Source organism: Tribolium madens, unplaced genomic scaffold, assembly GCF_015345945.1.
Source record: "Tribolium madens isolate multiple individuals breed KSU strain unplaced genomic scaffold, Tmad_KSU_1.1 Scaffold_1;HRSCAF=32;Tcas5.2_LG8, whole genome shotgun sequence".
In the NCBI taxonomy this organism is placed as follows: Eukaryota; Metazoa; Arthropoda; class Insecta; order Coleoptera; family Tenebrionidae; genus Tribolium; species Tribolium madens.
In genome coordinates, this window is record NW_025400984.1 from 7,091,625 (window position 1) to 7,114,571 (window position 22,947).

A 22,947-nucleotide genomic window follows, 5' to 3' on the forward strand; every position below is an offset into this window, starting at 1 on the left:
GTGTAAAGTAAGCACATTATGGTTTTATAGATAAACTAGTTAATATGTCAGCCAATCGTAGTGAGAAAAAATTTCAAATCAACCAATAGCATCAAAATTCTTTTACGAATGTAATTATACATAATTTAAAAAATAATCACGCCTAATTATATTTGTGGTAATAATTTTTAATTTATTTTTTATAATTTTAACTAGATTAGCACTCATCTTTGTTGCCATTAAAAAACAAAAAAATTATTATTACTTTCGTAATCGTAACAATTTGTACACAATTTTTTCCCGGCGCCTCCACCAAAATTTGTGTTAATTTTTAAATGTTGAAAAAGTCCAAACTACGTGTATATTGATTACAATAAAATACAATAACATTTGTCGGCATTAAATTGTTACACTAGTAACAAGCAATTGAAATTTTATGAATAATAGAACTAGTGCTTGTAAATGAATAATAATGATATGATAAGCTTGTATGGATGGGAGTTCAAAATTAATAGCAATTAATTTAGAAATTAACTTAAATGTACATGGTGTTTAAAAACTTGCGTTCTAGAAAAAAATCACAAGTAAGATAAGATACCAGGAAGTTAAGAAAATTCTATCTTCATATAAAAATTTCGAAATTATAAGGTTTAAATTCTGCGCGTTGACCATACGAGTATTTATTTTTATTAAAAAAATAATTAAAAATACAGTTTTTTAGTGCTGAAAAAAACAAAAAAGCTATATCCTAAATCGTAACTCTGCAACGTTGTTTGAGGCTTTTACTGGCAAAGTTTTTTACCTTTATTGAATAATTATAAAAAATATACACAATATTATCGGTAATATCAAATAGACATAAAAAATGGCAAACGTCAAAAAATAAATATCAAAATTCTTTTCCATGTTCCTGGTATGTTATCTTATTAAAAATTTTCCTTTGAGGCGCTGAGATCTAAAATCTAAATACCCTGTAGTGCTCAAAAAGTAAATTAAGCTTCTAATTTTTATTTAACTCAAAAAGAGACATCTGCATCTGTGTACATATTTGCACAAGTAGTTAAGAGTAACAATGGCCGCAAATTCACATCTCTTTAAGTCTCCACCCTCACCTCCCTTATATCCGTATCCCATTAGCATGGAAGCGCGCGGTCGGTAATTACGGCTCTCATTTGTCATCGTTTGTCTTCCGCAGCAAGTTCGCAGATTTACAAGAATTTCATTACACTGACATTAACATAACCCGCCACTATGAGAACGATACACTTAAATACACGCCGAGATTCTGAAAGCGACAACCGCATCAAATAAGGGATGATCCAACAGCCGGTTCAGAGTTCAACTGTTTTGCCGAAATTTTCAGCAGGTGCGTATCTCTTTTCATTGCTACGAAAGTGGTGTGCGTCTATTGACGACGAGGAAATTGAGCTGTCAGGCGTGAGATGGTCGCGTCACACCAACTCAGCACCACCGTTAACAATCCAGATAAAAGCTCTCCAAATCTCTGTATAAGACTCAGCGTTTATTCAGATTTTGCGATGGTTAAATAGGTGCCCCTATTCAATTTCGAATTCATAAACCAAAAAAATGAGATTGGGGCACCATTATCGGCAAATGTCACTGGTGTATGACAAATGCAAGTAAAATCTAGTTTTTTTTTACAAATGGTGTTTTAATGCATGCTAACATAATAATAATCAAAATGTAAATTAAATAAACATCTAAAAAAGCTACATTTTAATTTTTTATATTTATTTTTTGTTAGACATTAAAAATAAAATTATTAATCATTAATCAAATACAAAACATGTAGACACAAGGAATTCACGTAGTAAAGTAGATACATAGAAGTACCAAGCCCTTTATTCTTCTAACCAATATTTTCCAAGCAAAACAGAAAACATTGAATTAAAATAAAACAGAACATACGAGTAACATAAACATTTATTAAACTAAAATAAAAACAACAAATTTAAACATTTATTTCATTGACTCTACGCATCCAGTATTTTCAGTATTATTTGATTTGTATAACAAACAACATTTGATAGTATCTAATGTTTGATCAAATTTACACTCAATAGTTAATTTATTACTAGCAAATGTTTTTGTAAAGTAAAAAACAAATATTTTATTTGAAAACATGTTAAATTTTATAAATTTTGCTTTAAAGTTTGAACGTTTCTGTTTGGTTACATTTGCACATTATAAATTATTTACGTTTCAATATATTTTAATTGAAACTGAAATAGCAACTGTGTTTAAAGTTTGCGTTGTTTGTAAACCTCACTCAACTTTTCCCTTTATCCAAAGTAATAAGAAACTAGTCAAAACGGAAAATACGGAATGGCTCGACTAATTTTTCTCTTGTGATTTTTATAACAAATTCTGTGGTAGCATTCAGCTAAAAACGATTGCAATTCATCACGAACTGCTCTGTGAGATTTTCACGTAACGAGCGTCTTACATCCCACTGTATTATTCATGCGGTAATAAAGTCATATTTCTAGTTACTTTCAGCGGCGTTCCTTATTATCTCAAATGCGCTTTTTGTCATGTAAATTTTTCGGGATGCGCTTTTACGGCCTTACGTGATAAGAGTCGAAGACTTGCAAGCTATGCAGCCGACGTAATTTTTAACTATTCCTTCACGATCAGAAGCGGCTGTTGCATTTCAAGTTTTTAAGTAAAAGCCTCAGAGATAATTCGAGTGCTTTTAGGAGATGAAAATTATTTTTCTATATCTGGAGATACGGTTGAGAATTTTATTGTCACTGGGCGTTTTGAAATGATGAGTCTAGCCGTATTTTGTCTCAGTTTTCATTACTTTATTACTATAATAAAAATGCGCAAATTCTGCTCTCTAAAAATTAACGACGGAAACTCACCATAAAAGTGTAATTAAGCACTTAAATATCCCACATTTTCTAACAATCAAGCCTCGCAAACTTTTTAAAAACTCCTACTCACATAATAGGACCATTGTGAACAAGTCCGTAAATAAAACGGCGCTTTTAACTCTTATTGAAGCAACTTTTAGACCATTTTCACAAAATATAAACTTTAGTCCTAATTATTAAAACTCTTTTTTATCAAAATCCTTTATAATCGATTCTTTGATCGCATTCTTGTAGAACAAGAAAGCTTATTGCAATAAAGCTTTTCCGAGATTCTGTTATTCTCATTAGTGGACGTTTTAGATCCGTAAGTGCTTAAGTGTCCAGTTATGCGGTCGAGTTATGAGACAATGGACAGATGCCACATCAAGCTGCTTTGAGCCATTAGCGACGGCTGACTGGTCGAAGGACAGGCAGACGACGCCTCGTTACCGAAGGGTCTTTTGTTTCAAAAGTTGCGCCAGGAAGAAAAGGAAAAGAAAGCGCCCTGCTACAGAATTTCAGAACAGGAAAAATTACTTACGTTTGGAATAAAAGAGAACCGGCTTTTATCAAACGGATGGGAATTCTTCAGTAGTTGTTAAATATTAATCAGCCCTATATTGTCTTTAATAAACTCACCGGTGATGGCACAATGAGAATGTCTAGTTCAAGGGAAATGACTGAATTAAGTAACTGCAATAATGCGCTTTCTTATTTTTTAAATTATTATAAATTAATTGTAAAGTAGCTTAAAAATATTACCTGAAAACACAGAGCTTTAGTGTTTGTCTTGTTAAAATCTGCACTATAGCAATTCTTTATAAATATGTTAAGTTACAGTGACTATTTTTGGTAGCTAAAAATTTGTTTGGTCAAAACTTAAACAATGACAAAAAAAAACTTTATGCAATAATTTTTTTTTAAATATATAGTATGTCCCCGGATTGGGTTTACAAGAGGATTTTTTTTATATTTTATTTTACGCCAAAATTGCAAAGGAAAAACATTGTTTGCTTTACCTGAAAACAGCAAATCCGTAATTAAAACTTCATTATTCTAACTCAGTATAAAAAAGACCATTTTTCTCTTGATTTTAGACTTATTATAATATTTTTTCTCTGTTTATTAAGTCCTATCACATTGGCAGTTTTATTTATTTGACAACTATATGTCACTTTGACAATTAATGCAATAATTAAATAATGATAGTTCTTGTTAAAAAGGACATTGTTTTTTATCTTAAAGCTGTTTCTTTGAGTTGCTATTTATCAAAATTATGTTTTTCACATTTTTGTTATTCAACTTGGAAAAAAAATGTGACATCATTGTCAAAATAATAAAACCGGCAATGTGATAAGATTGAAAACGCAGAGAAAAATTTAAAAAGTCTAAAATCAAGAGAAAAATGGACTTTTTTTATACTGAGTTAAAATAATGAAATTTTTAATTACAGATTTGCTCGTTTCAGGTAAAACAAAAAATGTTTTTCCTTTGCAGTTTTGGCGTAAAATCAAAGATAATTTTTTTCCTCTTATAAATTCAATCCGAGGACATACTGTATTATTATTATACTTATTTTAAGAAAATTTTTGCATAATTAACTAAATATTATTCAATTAATATTTTTTTTTTAAAATAAGTACAATTATAATAAAACTGATTTCTAAATTTATTCCGTTACTGTAAAAAAGTGAACAAATCTATGCAAAATGCAAAATTATTTTTATATTACTTTAATTTCTATTTAAGAATCAGATAAAAAAATATTAATAAAATAAGGGCCAGTTTCATAATCGAATTAAAGAAATTTTAAAGTTGTTGGTTTAGAATGTGAAATTTTTGTCAACAAGTCCGTAGTAATTAGTGCATTCTAAACAACATTTAATTAATTTTTTTTTAATTCGATTATGAAACTAACTCCTAAGTAATTATTTTTTAAAATATTTTGGTAAAAATGGTGGATGCGCCGGGCAATTTTTTTATAAAAGTATTAATTATGTATGTTTTGTCAAATTGTTTTGTTTCCTTTGAGGTTAAATTAAATAGCTTCAAGCTGGACTTCGCTTCCACATCTTTGTATTACTTTTAATTTTATTTACCTTTTATTATTATTATTATTATTTTAATACGAGTATGTAATTTTAATGGTAGTATTTAACTCTATTTATTTCTATGTTTTTATTGTCACCGACAATGTGATCGACAATAAAAGTAAAAGTCAAATGTGCACACTATAAACTTTTATAATAACAGAATAATTATTATAAATGTAAATGTTTTTAACATATTTTACATACCTTTGTGCCTTATATGATAATGATTTGTAAAGCTGTTTGGCATATTTTGAACCATCCTGTATACGTATAAAATTATGTTGTTTGTTAAATAAGCGTTTTATTCTTTATAACCAAATATTTTGTGCGGTGATTCCTTGTTGCCCGCCTTCTATCGAAATTGAGTACATGTTTAAGCGTATAAAAGTGTGTGGGCGGATCGTACACTATAACTTATTCCAACCAATAACTTTCCCACTTTTCCAGCAAAAACACTGTGTCGCATTCGTAATCCCTTCTTGTGAATCGATTTTGATTCCATCCAAGTCTGACAGAGGCTTTCTGCCAAAATCACTGACATATAATAACCATTAGACCTCTTCATTAGTGAACGCAATTTGTGGCTAAATACCATGTCACAGGTCGGTCCTCTGCAGCCGGAACGTTCGTTGCAAGCAACATTACGAATGCAGTGCACGCTTCTCGGCTAGCGAGGGTTACTGCTAAGATCAAAAAGGCGGTGTCCGCCTGCACTCTGCTTTATAATTATACAAAGAGCTACTTTGAAATATTGCTAATCTCCCTAGAAACCACTGACCTAACATTACCGAACCCAGTCCTGATTAAGCCCCACTATTTACGCTTAGTGCAATTTATGGCAGTTATTCTTTTAGTTAATCTGTCTTTCATCGCGTCAACTGAACGTTTCTTTGCGGCAGAGGGTTAGAATTAATAGCCCGAAGCTGAAAACCCAATTATTTTTTCGTTTCTGTAAGATCGGAGCTCCGAATAAACTCGAAAACAAAGCACGAGAAATTTTACAGTCGCGCGATGTGTAAATATTACACCGGGATCTCGCAGTAACTGAAGTGGATTTGAAATATATGGCACGTTATATTCCTCACGCCTTATCCTCCACCTAATCATTTACTACACTGCAAGGGTAAATGTGGAGGAAATCACTATTTATGTCATGACCAATTAGTTTTACTTTTTAACGGCTCTGACTTTTTTCGAATTTCGAGGGGCGGATATTTGACGAACCCCTCTACCCAAATTTTATCTTAACGAGTATCTTAATGTCTGGTTTGCGTGTTTGACGGCAATTAACGCATTTCGTTAAATCGTGTATTGTTCTACACTTACACTTATTAACATTGCGGTTCTATCTGAAAATAATTGCTTACAAGCAACAACAAGATGTAAACTGACGTGATTATTTATTTAACGGATTTTTACATGTACTCAAAATTGTTACCACGCTGGTACATACATCTCCAATTATCCAAGCATACAGGTTTAAATTCAATTTACTTAACAGTTATGAAACCGCCTGAAGCTCAACGTTGCAAAATAGTTCATTATTTAACAAGCTTAAATTTGATATGGGAGAAATTAAAATTAATTAAAAGTTGATTTTGGACATAACGAATAAGCTACTAAGATTTATTTTTTGTATTTTTGTGTTTTCCACACTTCAAACAATGGTATATCTAGCATAGCAATTAACTAAGAAGCACACAGTTTCAATATAAAAATTGAAAATTTACGCAGGCCTTTAATATACAGAGTGTCCCAAAAGTTTTTATTTTATGTCTGTGGAAGTTTGGTCATAATTTACAGAAATATTCCAACCTTTCAGTTTTAAAAACAGTTTACTTTCAAACACATCACAGACAATAATATATTTTTTCAAAGGTAATATATATTTTAATAATATACAGGGTGCGCCAAAACTCGCGCCCTAGAGAAAAATGCCATATAAAGTAAGAAACCAAGAACATGGAAAAAATGTTAAAAAAATTTTACCTTTAAAAATCACGAAGTTATGACAGTTTAAATTTTGCACTTCGACACTATTTATTTCTGTTGGAAAAATAATTTTTAAAGTTTTTTTGCTACAGGCTATTAGAAGAAGAAACAAGGAAGCTGTAACCTAAATTGTAGCTGTGTGTAATGTTATTTGTGGCTTTTATTTGCAAAATGTTTGTACCTTCACTAAATAATTATAAAAAACATATACAGAATCAACAGTATCATTAAATTATTAAATAGATGTCAAATGTCAAATTTCAAAATATAAATCTCAAAAATTTTTGACAGATACAATTTTTTAAACATTTTTTCCATGTTCTTGGTATCTTACCTTACTTGAAATTTTTCTCTCGGGCACAAGTTCTGACACTCTATATAAATAAACCTTTATTAATGTGACAAATATAACAATATACTCGTAACATATTTTGAGGTAGAAATAATAAACACAATGTAAATGACCGAAGTTTACTCAAGGTTTCCAGCAACAATAAAAAATTGTGGCATATTTAAAGTTTTATGATTCCAGTATGATTGATGCCCGGTTTCTGAAACGATTTAACATTAGATAAATTTTATAGTTTCGATAGTTAATTACTAAGGTAGCGCTAATCTAATTAGTTATTCTGTGGCAATTATGGAACCGATAAAACTAACGATAAACTAACAATAAATCATTTCAGAAACCTAGCCTAAGTGCAGTAATAAATTCACTCACAAATGTGAATTTCTGAATAAAGAAAGAAAAACGAAGTCAGGTGCTCGTGGTGGTCAAATAGGTAAAAAAAAATAAACGCTAAGTTGTTAAACTAAATTATTTATTATTATTAGTATTAAACTAAATACATTTGCTAAGAAAAATACGAACTCTAGTTAAAGATAATAGAAAATAGATTAGAAAAAAATAATACATAAAAAACTGTTACTATACAAAAACAAAAGTAAATTTTCAAATAAAATTGTTGTCATTGTTGGGGCATACTTAATAATAATAATAAATACCAATAATAAATATTATATTCTTGCGCAGTGAATGATTTAAGTGTATAATGTCTTATAAGATAAAAATTTGTTTCACTTTTTTTACACATAGCAAATCTTATTTTAATTCCTACTTAGCATTTAGATTATTTTATCTAGCATTTAAAATATTTTACTTAACAAATCAGCATTATTTATTAAACACTTTATTACTAGCCGTCAAATAGTTCTCACGATCTTCTTTAATTACACTTTACTGTTGCCTGTTGATATAAATATGTATTTATAAAAAAATGAGCAAACAATTAATGTTTTCAAAAGCTTTTTAATAGAGAAAGAAGACTGCATGTGCTAATCCCAAAACGTGATAAATTTACTTTACAACTTGCAAAGTGTCTTTCTAGTCTGTCATTGAAAATAAACAAATCGATAAACAATTTTCGTGATGATACTCTTTTCCAACGTTTTATACATTCTGGAAAAGCACCAAAATATGTATTGCTTTCTCCGAAAAGAAATATTTTGATTTGTATTTATTTTTTGCTACAAAAATCCACATAATGTATCCCGTTGATGTTGAAATATTTGCTTTTTGAAACCGGGTTCGCTTCGATAGTGCGAATTAGGCGTCAGCACGTGTCCGAAGATAGCGTGTGCCCACGAAAATGAATGAATCTGTCACACAGAATGGATAGATTTCTCTACCGGACCAAGCGTAGATAAACGCACGTTTCGACAGAACACTCTTCAGGCACCCACCGAGACAAAAAATCACTTTGCGTGGCATGTCGCTTTTTTTATTAAATTCAGGAGAGAAGGGTTAATGGAGGAAAAATGTTCGGACCGGAAGCGGTATCGGACCGGAAGACGTTTCAACACGACGTCACTATTTCATATCTCGTTTTAATTAGGGACGTCGGGTATAAATCACGACGGGCTAAGCGTGCGTCTGCCACGGATACCTAATCGGGCGTGTATTGTTCGGCTATAGCGGGACGCCTGCTCTATTGTCTGCGGCTAATAGCGTGTTATGGATTACTTAACGGACTGCGAACCGAATTTATTATTTGTGTGTGGGAGAATAGTGGCAAACTGATAAATAAAAGTGCCGTACATGTCGTGATGTTGCACTTTTTAGACTCGAGCTGCGGAATCATTGCTCTCGAGAGAATTGTAACTTTGAACATGAGAAATTTTTAACGTCTGCTGGCGGGTGATACGTGACTGGGACTGTCGCAACTGCGGTTGAAAATTAACAACAAAAATTGGAAAACCTTTGATTTTATTGAATTGACAGTTGCCGGCCATTAACCAACTGAAACCTACTCTTATTATGTCGTATCATATAATGTTTAACATTTTGCCATTCTCTAAAAATCTAAGAAGAAAATTTTCTCGTCGAAATCGTTTGTCTATCGAGAATCAAATTACATGTCATAAAGTTGTCGTACTCCACGTTTCTATTCAAAGTCGGTGAATGCTTGAGCAAGACCGAAACCATATAATCATTTAAATAAATCAAGAGACATAAGACAGGTAGGCAGGCAAATGTGTGGAATTACTGAAAATTGCTGTGTTTATTTGTAGACACGCACGCTGATAATGTATCATCTGACTAGTCTTAGTAAATGCTCTTTGATTAGATATAAGTAGGTATCTGTCCTAATTATTTTTACCTTTTGTCTAGTTTTCCTTTTATCTATATACAGGGTGTTCCATTTTTATTGTTACAAATTTAACCAGGTGATAGAATATTTAATTTTAAGATAAAAGTTTTCTATAAACATGTATCGAAAAAGTTTATATAAAGGAGCTACATCTCCTGAAAGGGGTGCTTCTTTTAATAGATTTCTTTCAATATTTCAGAAACCATTGTAGATAAAATTACAAAATTTAGTACAACTAATAACCTTTATACACCTAAATGAATTCAAAGGTAAAATGTCGAAATTTTCACTTAGGGGCGTGTTGAACTAGGGGGTTTAGGGTAAAAAGTACTCTAACTATTTTGTCTGTTGGTTTTTGCCACTTTCAGCCACACAATTCAAAATTTCATAGTTTTTTACAAAAAATAGGTCTCTTGCGTTTTTTCGATACACTTACCGTTTTTGAGTAAAATTAGTTTACACTTTGTGTTACAGACCATAAAGAGGTAAAAAATTAAAAATTAAATTTGTTTTACCGTTTAAGACGTCCGTGTTTAAAAATTTCGACAACTGATCTTTGAATTTGTTCAGGTGTTTAAAAGTTTTCAGCCGTACCAACTTTTGTAATTTTATCTATTCTACAATATTGGGAAAACCCCATTAAAAATATAAAAGAATTCCGTGACTGACTGACAGACAACGCACAGCCTAAACCACTAAAGCTATAAACATGAAATTTGCCAGATATGTTTCTTAGAAGGTGTAGAGGTCCGCTAAAAAAAGGATTTAAGGGGTGAAATGGAATGTAACCGTTTAAACAAAGATAGAAACAAAAAAATCGGAAGATATGTTTCTTAGCGGTTGTGAAGATGCACTAAGACGAGATTTTTTAAAAATAATTAGTAAAAACTTATTTACTCTCTTAGAAAAGGAGGTGAACCGAGTAGTATAAGTTTAAACGAAAATAAAATTTAGAAATATAAATTTAGAAGATATGTTTCTTAGAGGGTGTACAGATAGATTTACTAAGAAAATTTTTTAAAAAATAAATCTCTACGGCGATGAAATGGGGTGTAAATATTTAAACAAAGATAGAAAGAAAAAAATTAGAAAATATGTTCCTTATCAGTTGTAAAAGTGCACTAAGATAAGATTTTTTTAAAATAATAAGCAAAATTGTTTTTTGAAATTATATTTACAAGAGGATGGAATGTGTTGTCAACACTTAAACGAATATAGAAACATAAAATTTGGAAGATATGTACTTTGGCGGTTGTAAAGGTGCACTAAGACGAGATTTTTAAAAATCAATTTTGAAGGGGGTGAAATGAGGTGTACATGTTTAAACGAAGATAGAAACATGAAATTTGGAAAATACTTTTCCTAGAGAGTAAAGAAGTGCACTAATCAGGCATCTTTCAAAAACCAACCTATAACGGGATGAAATTACGAGTAGGTGCAAACATTTAGACAAAAATATAAATTTAAAATTTTGAGATTTGAGGGTGCAGAAATGCACTAAGAAGACACTTTTTGAAAATTCGATGAGGTGAAGCGTTTATAACGTACTTTCGTCATTCTTTAAAAAAAATCGGGTTTCTGATGCCTCCGCGTTGCTTTGAGTTGACGAATGAAGAAAACAATTGATAAACAGACTAACTTCACATTTCTTATTTAAGAAACAACAAAAATTTATTTCGAAAATGAAAATCTACGTGGACGAAGTCATGGGTTCAAGCTAGTTTTATATAAGTCTTTGGGAATTTCTGTTTAAAATGATTAGAATAAAAACCGACTTCTAGTCGGATAGAAATAACAATGAGAGTTGGTGCAATATCTCCTAAATTCTTCGTAAAGGTGTTAATCCAGGAGCTCAGCGAAAATATTGGATATCTCGTTGTCTGTTCGTATTCTAGACAGACGAGCCGTTTAAGACCTCGTGGGAAATCGACGAAGTAGCACTTTTTATAAACTTCACTCTAAAATCTTTTTTACACTTGGTTAGTGCATCCGATCGGTTTTTACGACTTTTCCCTTTAACGTTGCTTCTTTAATCCTTTACACAAAATAGATTCTATCTGAAACGACACTGACAAGTAAAAAAACACACATCGAGCAAATGCGCGTTATTATTTCGCGATTCATCATCGACTTGTCATCGTTATGCTGGAAATACATCAAAATATTTGTCGGATGGGTTTTTTCGACGTCGAATCGATGCGTCCGCCCGCATAAAGCAGGAAAACCGAGATAAGGAAAACAAGAGCGAACAACCACGCTGATATCTGCAGTTTAAAAAGATGTTGGCAACTCTGCCGGCTGCAGCCTGCGGCGGTATTATGTTGCTGTCAGTCTGCATTAAATATTATACAAGGGTGACATGTCGCGATAAGGTTTAGTTGGGGATTAAGTTAGCGATGTTTCAATTTGCAATTCCAAATGTCGTTGTCACTTTGGACCATTTCTGGACAACGAAACACTTATATCACACATTAGGGAGCTTTACTGTAAGAGATAAACTAACATACTCAACAGTTACACAGCGTTTCAACAGCCAAATGAATGCTGAAAACTAAATGCTTAATAATAGATATTATTAAAAAGCCAAGCTGATAAATACGTAACGATTGAATGCATAATGTTTATAAAAACTTAAGTAAGTCAGTAGCAAACTAAGAAAATGTTTATTTAATAAATTTGAAAAATTTAGATTTTTTTTGGAAACATTTTATATTAGGAACATAATAAAATGTATCTCTCTAGCCATCTAATTTTGTATTTTTTTTTCAGTTTATTTTTTGCTAACTGATTAGAAATAAGAAAATGCAAATTAAATAAAGAAAAGTAAGTAAGTAAAGCAGAAAGCTAACACATAATTGTAGCAAAAATAGTACATTACATATCGAGATAGAAGATGCTTTATTAGCAAAGTGAAATTTGATGAGCAAGGCCGCAGTGAGCAATTAACCGAGATGCAATAAATCCACGACCACGAAGATTTGTATACTATTTTATTCATAAAAATCTTCTTTAATAAAACAGAAAGCCAATTAATAATTTTTATTCTTCGACACTGTCAAAATTTACGTTTTTTCTCCCATGGAAGGAAGTTTTAACAACTGTTTGGCATTTCTCAATAGAAACGTCAAATTATTTTTAACAGATTAAAGCAAGTTTAAGCCTTGTTGAGTCTAATCCGAAGAATAAAATGTTGTATTCAACTCGTTTGAGTGTAAATCGGACGCTTTATTCCACCTCGTGGATGTAAACCACTCGTTGCACTCGTAGTTTAAAAATCCACTCGGTCAAATAAAGCGTCCGATTTACATTCAAACTCATCGAATAAATAACTAATAAAATTTCGAAACTGCACATATTTTACGTTTTTATTTAGTAGGCAATAACAAAATATTCGTTTCAAAGAACAAAATTGTGTTAAAGTAACGTCGTATCGTTTGTGTTTGTTTTTTGGCTATATCTGTATAAAAATGTCTGATATTAATAGAGATAGGTAGTACTTCTCTTTAACTCAGAAAAGTTGCTAAACGAGCAACAGAGAATTTAAAAAAAACATAGGTTGGGAAATGACTACTTTCCAACTCAAAAACTCTGATAAAAAAGTGACCACTTCCCAACCTAAATTGTCATATTTCATAAATTATTGAAATGCCATACTTTCCAACTTTTTGCATGCAAGGTAACTACTAAATTAAATACTAGTAGGTTATTTAAAACAAGTATTTTGTGTTTTAATGTTCTTTTATTTTTACGATCACGTTGTTTTATTTGCGTTTACTTTAAAATACAAATTTTAAACCAATCTGGTATTTCATAATTTTTTGTACAAAAACTGGATTACATTACCACTATAAAATTTTTATCATTGCATAGTGGAATTTTAAAGTATTCTCTTCTTTGTTTAAATTTGTTTTGATGCAGTTTCTTTATGGTCCAAGTTCCTGTGAGTGCGCTACAACCTACTGTTTACGATTGTGTCTCCATTACTTGTACATTTTTATCCAAAAAGTCTCATAATACAAGCGTATTTACAAATATGAAGGAAATTTTGTGGTGCAACACTGTATTATCCTTTGAATTCGTAAACAGGATAACTTATTTAGGAGTGGGAAGTCGTGACCATGTTTTGGAAAACCATCGGTCATATTGACCGCACAAGAGGCAGTTGTCCTCTTCAAATATTTACACTCCTTTCGATGTCGGAATCGACACGATACTGAAGAGAAATTTATTGATAGTTGATGCTATAAATTAGCAGTAAATGTTTGTCGATATTTTATCACGACAAATATTTTTCTGAAATTGTTTTCTCGTCTCGTCTGATCCATTGGTGAAAGAAATTTGGCTTCGTATTCTTTTATAATTAAATTTATGCTTGGCTGTATTCAGCAGCGATTTATGTCTGCATAGTAATTGTGTCTCTGGCGAAAATTGCATCGTTTGTTTTAATAATCGTCCCTTATATTCCACCCATCGTTGCATACGACAGCGAGCTCTCTTCTCTTCCGAAAGACATAAAATATTCCACATGATGCACGCATTTAACGTTCAATCAAAACCCAACATCCCCGTTATTGTGTCGTGTATATTTCCAAATCCCCGTCACGTCATAGAATTCGAAATAAAATATGAACGAAAAAAGAAATAGTCAGAATCAGCACCTGGCGACGCTGTTCGTAATAATCAAGTTATATCTTTCAGAATGATGACCTAGATGTCAAACCCTAAAGGGACTTTTATCATTTTTTCGATCTTTTAGTATTTTATTTTCCTCTCAAACAAAATTCAGGGGGAGGGCTAGGCTACACTTGTTAAACCGGACCAGTAAGTATAGTTGCCACTAAATTATTTAAATAGCTCCGAAATGACAGGAAAAACTAAGAAGCATTGTTGTCTTGAGGGAATATTTTGGGTTAAAATTATTACCTCCCAAGATAACTTCCGAATAAATATTTATAAGATGGCGCCGATGCATTCCCTTTTTCTCATTTTCAATGGGGTGGCTGGCTATATTCTTCTGCTTTCTACCATCTCGCGATTTTATCTTTCTAATTTTCTAGATATCTAACATCTTACATGACTTGCTGTTATTTACCTTTGCGTCTGCCAAATAAATAGTTTTAAAACACTGGCCGAAATGAGCCATCTTTCTTGAAGAAAAATCGATGTTGTGGCCGGTTTTATCTCGCGACTTATTACAGCAGTCCATATTTTTCCAGACGTGTCATCTCTATAACACCGAGTTCATATATAAAATTCCCATTTTGTTGTTAGAGAGGCTCCCTCCGCCTGAAAACACATATCAGCGAATAGCCCGAGTCGTAAAAACAATCTTCGAGAAACGTCGAGGGAAAAGGTGGAGACATCGCAAGTCGATTTGCTTCCTTTCGTAAAGCTATAGACACTATGTGTTGTTATTGCGTTTGTCGAAGAGTTTGATGCAATCGGAAGTGAAGCATATGCGCGATAACAGCGGGAATCTTGGCGCCCTCTGATATTGTCATTGTGTTTAAGAAGTTATTGCTGCACGCCCTAGGCGTGTTACTAGCATTTTCAATTTGGCCCAGATAGATCAAGAAGGCATCGCTTTTAGTCAAACAAAACTCATACTGGTGAGTATATGGAAATCAAAGACTGGTCCGATGATTTTGAATCGAATGAATTCTGGCATAGATTTGATTGAAAAAAGCTAAAAAAAAACCGAACAGATGCCTGGAGCTGTTTACTGGACCATCGGATTTCCTATAATGTAACGGAATTTGCCGATTAGCTTGTTTTTTATCGCACAAAACACTGAATGGATAATTACATACCTTACGAGTGTGATTGTTCAAAGGCTTTTTCACGGTTTAACACGGCTGACAAACAAAACAATGACACAACGGTAATGAAGACAATCATTGAAAAATACACATCCAGCGAGATACACACAATTAACAATTTACTAACACTACATTTTTTTACTTTAGTTAAAACTAAATATAACTACAATTTTATAATAATTTTGTAAAACAAATACTTTTACAAGAAAACGGAAATACACTAGTTTTGAAACAAGCACTTACTGCGCTCTGTTGCAGTGGTGGTTAGATTTACTTTTCCAAGTCATTGTTTTGTATCCGTTGCTTGGCTTAGTAACACACATGGAAGAAAACTAGTAGAAAATTCTTTTCATCTTAACGCTGAAAATTTCGCAAGACAATAAATAAGCTTCAATTCAATTTCCTTTCACAATGTTTGATTTCTCGTCTAGACTTTTCCCCTCCGGTAAACTAGCAACATTGCAAAAAGGTAATAATGAGTATCAAAAAATACATACAATTTAACACAGTTGAGGCATTGAAAATTAGAGTGGCCTTATCTACATTAGGCAAAATCCTAATAATACTTAAACTTTTTGCTTTTAAAGTTTTATTTTGTTTCAAATACAATCACTTTACAGTTCATATTTTTTGTTATAACGCTAGACCAGTGTTTTACTGAAAATTTGAACAATACAGTTGGTCTGAGAGGAAAACTAAGTTTATAAATTTTGTGGGATAGGCTACTTTAATTCTAAACGCCTCAATTTAATGTTTTCATTTCAGAAATCGTATTGCTTCCTCAATCGCAATTTTGCTGATCTGTTAAAACAGATATTTCGCAATACATTTTTGCGAAATATTCGTTTGAGGTTTAAGTAAATCCCGAATGAGATTTAAAAATCTCTCAAATAAAGCTGTTATTTCATCAATCGTGTAAATAACGAGAAAAATATTGACTACTTTTAATTAAGTTCAAATAAAAAAGTTGGAAAATCTGAAAGCTCGCCTAAACAAGACAGGACCCATCGAACATTTCAGTGTAACAATATCGTTATAGAGATCTCATGAACTGCTGACGTAGCGCTCAAAATGAAATTATCCGGCAATGAAAATATAAAACGAGATCATTTGTCTGAAACGGACAAAAAGGTCGAGTAAGCAAAACTACATCGATTTAATTGCGACTTTAACAATCTCTAATTTTTTACCAACTCTCAGACTCGAACCTGTATTGATCTATCAAATAATATATTCGATAGCCAAGCAAAAGACTCAGTGAATCTTTTGTAGTTTGAAACGAGGCAGTCATGTATTTTTCATAGGTCTTATTGAATTCTCCTAGATTTTGCTACATGTCACGTTAAACAAACCCACAATCACGCTTTGCACAAGTGATATATCTTGCCGATATTGAACTCGTATTTCACCAAACGGTTCGTTACAATTCCAAATATTAAAAAAGATATAAAAAAAATAATTTTGGAGCAGCTACACGACTTGTTAAACCATTTGTTAGTTGTCTAAGAATTTCAGGATTTAGTTATGAAAATGATGTGTCTAAAATCATACCAGAGTCTGGCATAAGCTCCTTACCAGCGCACAAGTATCTGATTCCTGCGGCTAATTCCAAATAAAAACGACACAACTGTTGCAAAGAATTTATCGAATCAAGTAGCGTCTCACAGCACATTCTTGCAACATTAAAATGAATAACTCTAACAGTTTATAATGGAATTTGCTAAAGCAATCCACATGTGTGCCCTGCCGTTACTTTTTCAATTACTGGCGGTAAAGTTAAATTCGTCGCAGGGGGGATTTTAATTCTGAATTTTCGAAGGGTACTTTTCACACGTCCGACTCGGATAAGCATAATCCTCCCGCTTCCATCCAAGTTTACCGAATACATTACATCGACAATCAGGCAAATGCGCAAAGCTCACACTTTGTTGGCAAAAAACTCAACAGTATCGCCGGTTTCTACGTAATGTTTGTTTATTGCTGCAACACTTTACAGCACATGCGTTTAATTACTAGAAAGTTTACAACAGTTTTTTTTATTTAAATTGCACTTGGTTTAGACCCAATTCCCAACAAAGATTTGCTACAAATTAATTTCCAATAAGAAACAGCCGGAAAAGCTTATAAAAGTTTTCCCTCGCGCTCAAACTTGTGAGAAAAAACAAGCCAGGTCGTTGATTTTACGGGCAATTTTCACCAATCGCTATAAATAACTGTAAATGCCCCAAGTTCGAAAAAAAGTGTGTCGGGGAGAATAGTCCTTTTAATGACCTAAAAAAGCTACTCTCTCTAATTCAGCTCAAGACCTCTTGTGTTAACTCACCAAACGTAGCACCGTAATAAAAATAGTCGCGAGCTCTTGACGGCAGCTCGAGGGTCACATATTCTTAAACCTTCCAAAGATATAAAGCTCACATATTGCCATGAATTTTAAGTTGTATGCATTTTTGGATGTACGACACCGCCGCTTGAATTTTTAGAGTAAATGTGAGCAATTCTTTGGAATTTATTTGCTTGCTACCCGGATTACACCAGCTTTTGCTTTAAAACTTGGATATTAAACCGCTAGAATCTCCAAGTCTATATTAAGCCGGTAAAAAGATCACCTTGCCATCGCAAACACTTGTGTGCGCAAAATAATTTATCAAAAGAATTGCTTCGGTGGTCTTATCGACACACCCCACGTATGAGTTATGGGTGATCACAGACCATTGAGTGTAGTGTATCGAAAAACAGGTGTTTTATGAAACTGTCGCACACGCACGAGACTAGCCTCCTCGTCTAACCACAGAACAAACGAGATATGCCGGTCTTTGTCACACCTTAAAGTGCCCAAGGGACGAATTTCGTTCGTGCGTTGAAAATGAATGGATGTGATTAATCTCGGCTGTGTATTTTTATGGTACGGCCGATTTAAACCGAATTCCACAGACGAAACCCGCCACCGACACTGTTAATCAAGCGAATTTGGCATAATTAAGAAAACTCAACTAGAAAAGTGTTAGTGGAAAAATCTCAAACTTTGTAAAGAATAACATTTTGTCAAAACTTCGAAACATTGATTAAAATTTTTAAGTTGTAACTGTATTTTCGCAAACTTCACATTTGGTGAAACCCAATTTGGCGAGGTTTAAATTAGATTTCCTTTTTATTTTGATAAATGTCAAGGGTGGCCGAACGTATTCCCTATTGGAACTTATAACCGCAATGTTAGTAAACTTTATAAGACAAAACCAACACGGATTAGAGTGTTAATTTAGGATCAAACATTTGCATAATAAACAACATCTCGTTTGATTTGCAACAAGACGTACAACGTTAGCGGCCATTGGGACATAATTAATAGCAAACTCACCTGCAGCTGGTGACAGTTTAGTGATGACGCCCCATCTCTGCTTCCACTGTAACAACAAGAGAAGCATTAGTACGATATATAACGAAGAAGACAGGACGCTTTGTCATGATCCACTCCTAGGTTCTGGTTTATGGCGAGAATTTATGCTAGTTTACAAGTGAAGCAAAATTATCGGAAAATAATCACTATAGTGGTGAAGCCGTTAACGACTTCTTTAACGGCTAGTTAGAAACTTTGGACTACTGGCAAAAGGGAATTTATCGTTTCAGACTTCGAAAGTCGGTCTGACAAAAGGGAACAACATTACATACATACTAAGCGGCGAAAGCTCAAATAAAGCACGTTTATTGAAATCAAAATTGTTTGCATAACATCCTAAACATTGCGTTTTATTGCCACACAAAGCAAATTCCTGAATTTTAATTAACTGTGACTTCTTTGCAAGGTCTCCGAATTAGTTCTAATTTTTAATCTACGTTTGGGAACACGTAGTCTTCAATCGACTGTAACCTATTAACGGAGCTAATCTATTTTCCTTTCAGTGATGATAATTTACCCTAAATTCGAACTTTGTCAACAAGTTAGTTAGGTAAAGTTCAACTGCCAAACTTGATTCTAATCCACCAAATAGAGAAGTTCATATCCGTATCCGTCTTATTGTGCGCATCGAGACGAGTATTATCTGTTAAATTTTTAATTAACGTCAAAGCTTATAATTAATTAGCACAGAGAACGGTACGATTACTGCATTGATGTGTCGCAGTATAGTCCGATGCAATTTTCAGGATTCCGTGCAGCAGGGAAATTGTAATTGCGCTCAGCAGTTACAAAGGACCGACTCGTGCATTTTTAAGCAGTAAATTACCTGTATCGTGTGATAGACGACCTACGGAATAGCATGTTGGAGACTGTTACTTTACTTAAAAAAAATATTTAAATTATTACACAAGTGTTAAAACTGAAATTATGTTTAATTCAATTCAAGACAATAGGTTAAAGATGTTCGTGTTTTACTCTTGTAAAAAGTTGATGCAGTTATTGACCTTTGGCTGGGGGTGTAACCCGTTTATTATCGACATAGACACGAGAGTTGTATTGATTTTAACGATTTTTAAACATTAAAATTTAAAATTGTTGAGCAGTCTTACCAAGTCTGCTTGATTCATGCATATAAACTTGAAAAAAGTTGTATCAATTATTAAATCTTTTTATAATGCATACTTTTGCACTAATTTACATATTGTATGTGCGTCAGACCATTTTAATTTTACTTTATTTCAATAAATAACAAAATTAACAAAACCGCAAAAAATCAAGAAGCATTTAAAATTTGACTTAAAAATGACAGATAACTGAAAGCAAAAAAATAGAAATTAAAAAATTATCAATAAATTGTCACATCATACGATATTTAATATACAGGATGTTTCAGAACTCATATCACAGACAAAAATTCTAAGTACGATAAGATACTAGGAACATGGAAAAAATTCTGATAATAAATTTTGACATTTATATTTCTGAAACATCTTGTAGATTCCACAAATTAAAATAAATTGTGATTTCGTTAAAGAAACATTATTGTGAAACTCTCTGTGTAGGTATTCTTTTAAAATTAACTGCGTCAATTTCAAGAAGCCTCCAAGCAAGTAATAAAATGTGATCTGGTTCAAAAATAAATTACACAATTTACATTTAAAATAGCGTAAATTAAATTTGAAGTAAAACTGTTTCCCTTGATATATCGCCCACTAGGAATAATATTTCTTAAATTTTATTTCGACTTCGTGTCACTTATTTAATTGTGAATCAATTATACCAAGCCCATCAAGAAGTCACCCAATTCCAATTAGTCTTAAATCAACAATGGTATATTTAGCCAAGGACTGACGAAAATGGATTTGTATTTCAGAGAATGAAGGAAAACTTCTTGAGTTTTAGATATTTAGAGTAGGCATGACGCTTTAAAAGGGAGTACTTATATGGAAGAGACGTAGAAACAATGATGCCACGTCTCAGAGGGAGTAAGTTCGTTCATCTTGACGCTAAGGCAGAATGAGGCTTCTAAGTGGCTGAAGTAAATTATGAAATCCCCAAGCCTGTGTGATTATCATGTAACAATGAGAAGCTCAAGAGAACTTATAGGTTGCCATAGGCGTGATGACAGGATGTCTTACCACACACGCAGCAATTTCTCGAAACAAACATTGTTCAGTTCAATTTAAATTTGTAGAAAACACGTGTAACTCTCTTGAATCTGATAAGCCCTAATTTTTATTTGCATTAAGAACACAAAGCGTGCGTCTTCGATAACCATCAAAATTTATGTTGTGGGAGTGCGGTAACGTGACGGATTTAATCTTGCCATTTTATGAAAAAATCAATGCGGAAACTCTGAGGGTAGTTACTTAATGAAGAAAAGTTGTTTAGTTTTCTTCAAACTTCAATTTAATTAATTAAGTGGGTGCCAGAAAGTTATTAAATGATGAATAGATAACAGACATTCAGACTAAATTACTTTTCTATTGCAACTGGAATCATTATAATTAGACTCAATACAATTTTTCTTAAACATAAATTTTATTTGTGTTGTATCGTCCGAACACCCGGTATAATTGCGTGATAAAGTGCGTTGTTTTCCTCAATGGAAAACCCCATTTCTTGTGTCTGGTTTCGTGATAAGTTTTTTCTCTTAATGATAAATGACCAAACAGATTGTGTTGTGAACTTGCCAATATTTTTTCAGTTGAAAGGAGATACAATTATGATTTGAATTTAAAATACGTTCCTATTTGTTTGGTTTGCACTTTTTTATTGCGGCAGTTCTAATGCATATTTAATAGAAAATGTAAATTTATTTATGTTTAAAACATATTCGAATTTAATAATATCCACCCTTCGCAATAATTCTTCCGTGACGGTGTTATTAAAGATAATGAGCGAAACAGTGTGTCTTTAGGGGTGATTTTTCCGCATTTTGTGTTTGGAAGAATCTTTGGATCACCTGAAGCAGCTAGTCAATAATTTAGAAGAGACGGTCCTATTACCCACCTTTACTAGCAATTCCGTTCGGTACTTTATAGGTTGGTCGGGAAGGTTTCTTGTACTGTTCCAAATAAATTAGAGCATAAATAATGGAAAACGGATCGTCGCTGAAATTAATTCGTTATTTTTCCAATGCAACTATTCTGCAATTAATTCTGAAGGAATTGAAGGAACACAGTAGGGGAAATTCCAGAGATACCAACTTCAGCATAAATTATACAACCGGTAAAAGTTGCAACTTCTATTGATAACCGAAACGAAGTTGTAATCTGGCAACATCTGGAGCCTAGACGAGTTTTCCACATCAAACTGGAGCTTTGACCGGCCTCCGGAATTCAGAAAGCTTCGTTAGGAATCTCTTCGACAAAACACACCGCGAACCCAAAATCCTTTATCGATCACTGTTTCTCGAAATAATTTACGTAATTAATCGTCAATGAAAAAATTTTCAATTTCTTTCCCCTTATAGCGTCAGCGAAATTAAATTTTCAAGTTAAATTTCTTTGGCAACAATTTTAGCCGACTGTGGAGAATACCTATTATCGATAATCTAATTGCTCTGTTGAGTGCTGCAAGCCGCCGGCTTCTTATTAGGCCTGGCCGATTCCTCATTTCGGTCTCATCAAATTGCATAAAGTCTAAATGTTCTCTATTTAAACAATCAAAGCGAGTTTAAGCTCCAGTTATTCAACCACTCCACACAATCGACTATTTCCAAGCTAAATAGACACACGGTTAACCACTTTAAAATCCACCAAATTAAAATCTGATTTAAAGATAAAAACGTACAAACAAAAACAGCTTTGTTTTTAAGATTTGTTTATCCTACCTGTAAGATAAATTTTCATATTGGATTATTTTCTTACCGCAAAAATAGCCAAAGCTAAGTAAAGTGCTTGTGTTTATACAAAATAATGCCTTGAGAATCATTTCTGCTGCGGGTTGAGCAAAATAAAACAATAATTTGATACAAGTACGAGTATAAAATTAAGATAAATTATTATTTATTTTTTTAGGAAATTTTTGGGTTGTTCTAAAGCCGTCAAAAAATAAAAAAATCCGGTACAGTGGTGCCTACTTTGCATATCGATGTAAACTTTATCAGACGTCGCGTAATGAAGTGAGTAAATTAAG

At 32.6% G+C, this 22,947-nt stretch overlaps 1 protein-coding gene across 1 annotated transcript in view; it reads right to left on the minus strand.

Moving 5' to 3' along the window:
- The window catches only part of LOC123003667, a 98,712-nt gene that overhangs the window by 68,089 nt on the left and 7,676 nt on the right, over window positions 1–22,947 (minus strand). Inside the window, exon 4 of the mRNA XM_044396586.1 lies at window positions 18,769–18,814. Coding sequence (XP_044252521.1) covers window positions 18,769–18,814 — 46 coding nt within the window. The remainder of the gene's footprint in view (window positions 1–18,768; window positions 18,815–22,947) is intronic.